The following is a 1,083-nucleotide window of genomic DNA, read 5'->3' as shown; positions in this document are numbered from 1 at the left end:
ATTCTTTAGCTCCGAGTAGAGGGGGCGCTCCGCTGCTAGGGGAAACCTGGAGCGCGGACTAACCCTCGGAGACGTGTTATGGCCCTGCGACCGCGCACCCCCGGGGCTAGGGCTCTCTAGCCCGTAACCCGATGCCGAGCGTCCGGCCAACTGGGTGCGCTTCTCAGCTCCCCGGTCCTGGGCGTGAGGTTACTGATTGCACTCCAAGTGCTCCAAGTGCTCCAACAAAAAGAACTCTCTCGCGCAGCACACAGGTTCGACACAGGTACCAAAAGAGGCACAGCCTGCGACGGACCTTTAGAAGGCGCCGTCGTCCTCATGGAGGTGGGCACGATCGGGGGGACAGTCGAATCCGCGAGCACCGTTCCTCTGTCGTGTCGCTCTCCTCTGTCTCGTTCTGCGACGCCGCCGCCGCCTGCCGGTCCCTTGTTCTCGCGGCTTCTTTCGCCTTTCGGCGCAGCTCCGCCCTCCTCGTTCATGTCCTATTCCCAGCTCCGCTGGGAGAACTATTTTCTTTTTCACGGCACAGCTCGCAGCGCTCTCCACACACATGAGTCTCTCGATTTTCACCTCGGCCCTCGGCCTCAACATCGGCGCGACCATCGCTGTTGCGAACTCGCGTGCCGCTGTTTCGATGGCTGAGATCGGTGACACCAAGGTCGCCTTCTCGAACGTGGCGCGGGAGTGGCGGTGAGGCCTCCGCACGACATCAGCACGGCTGCCGTACCCGCTCTCCACATCCGTCGCCGCTCTCCAGGTGCAAGTACTCGCCGGGCGAGAGCGGCGGGCCTGGCGACTCAAAGTCGCTCGCCGCGTGCCAGGAGCTGCTTACCGAGTTCCTGCCCCGCATCAAAGCACTGCCCAAGGCCTCGGTGACGCGGCAGGTCTGCGGCGGCTGCCTCGACTTCAAGGTGTCGATCGTCCAGCCGCTCGACGAGCACGGAGAGTGGGCTGGCGCCGACTACAACCCGCTCGAGGAGGAGTTCCTTGCGAAGCTCAAGGACATCGACGGCGTCTCGCAGGTCGAGACTCAGGAGATCACCTTCGAGGCGCTCTAGGCTTTTTCGCGCTGGCATGTGAGGC

General features: G+C 63.5%; 1 protein-coding gene across 1 annotated transcript; it reads left to right on the top strand.

The window, feature by feature from the left end:
- Positions 1 to 550: 550 nt before the first annotated feature.
- EMIHUDRAFT_260234 (hypothetical protein) lies at positions 551 to 1,058 on the top strand (the record flags this gene model as incomplete). Its single annotated transcript, XM_005792607.1, has 2 exons — positions 551 to 690; positions 758 to 1,058. 2 exons carry the CDS (start codon positions 551 to 553, stop codon positions 1,056 to 1,058), a joined length of 441 nt encoding a protein of 146 aa, XP_005792664.1.
- Between the last annotated feature and the right edge of the window lie 25 nt (positions 1,059 to 1,083).

This window comes from Emiliania huxleyi, assembly GCF_000372725.1.
Source record: "Emiliania huxleyi CCMP1516 unplaced genomic scaffold EMIHUscaffold_10658, whole genome shotgun sequence".
Taxonomy (NCBI): domain Eukaryota; phylum Haptophyta; order Isochrysidales; family Noelaerhabdaceae; genus Emiliania; species Emiliania huxleyi.
Note: the sequence above shows the minus strand (reverse complement) of the source record. Positions and strands in the feature narration are given on the sequence as shown.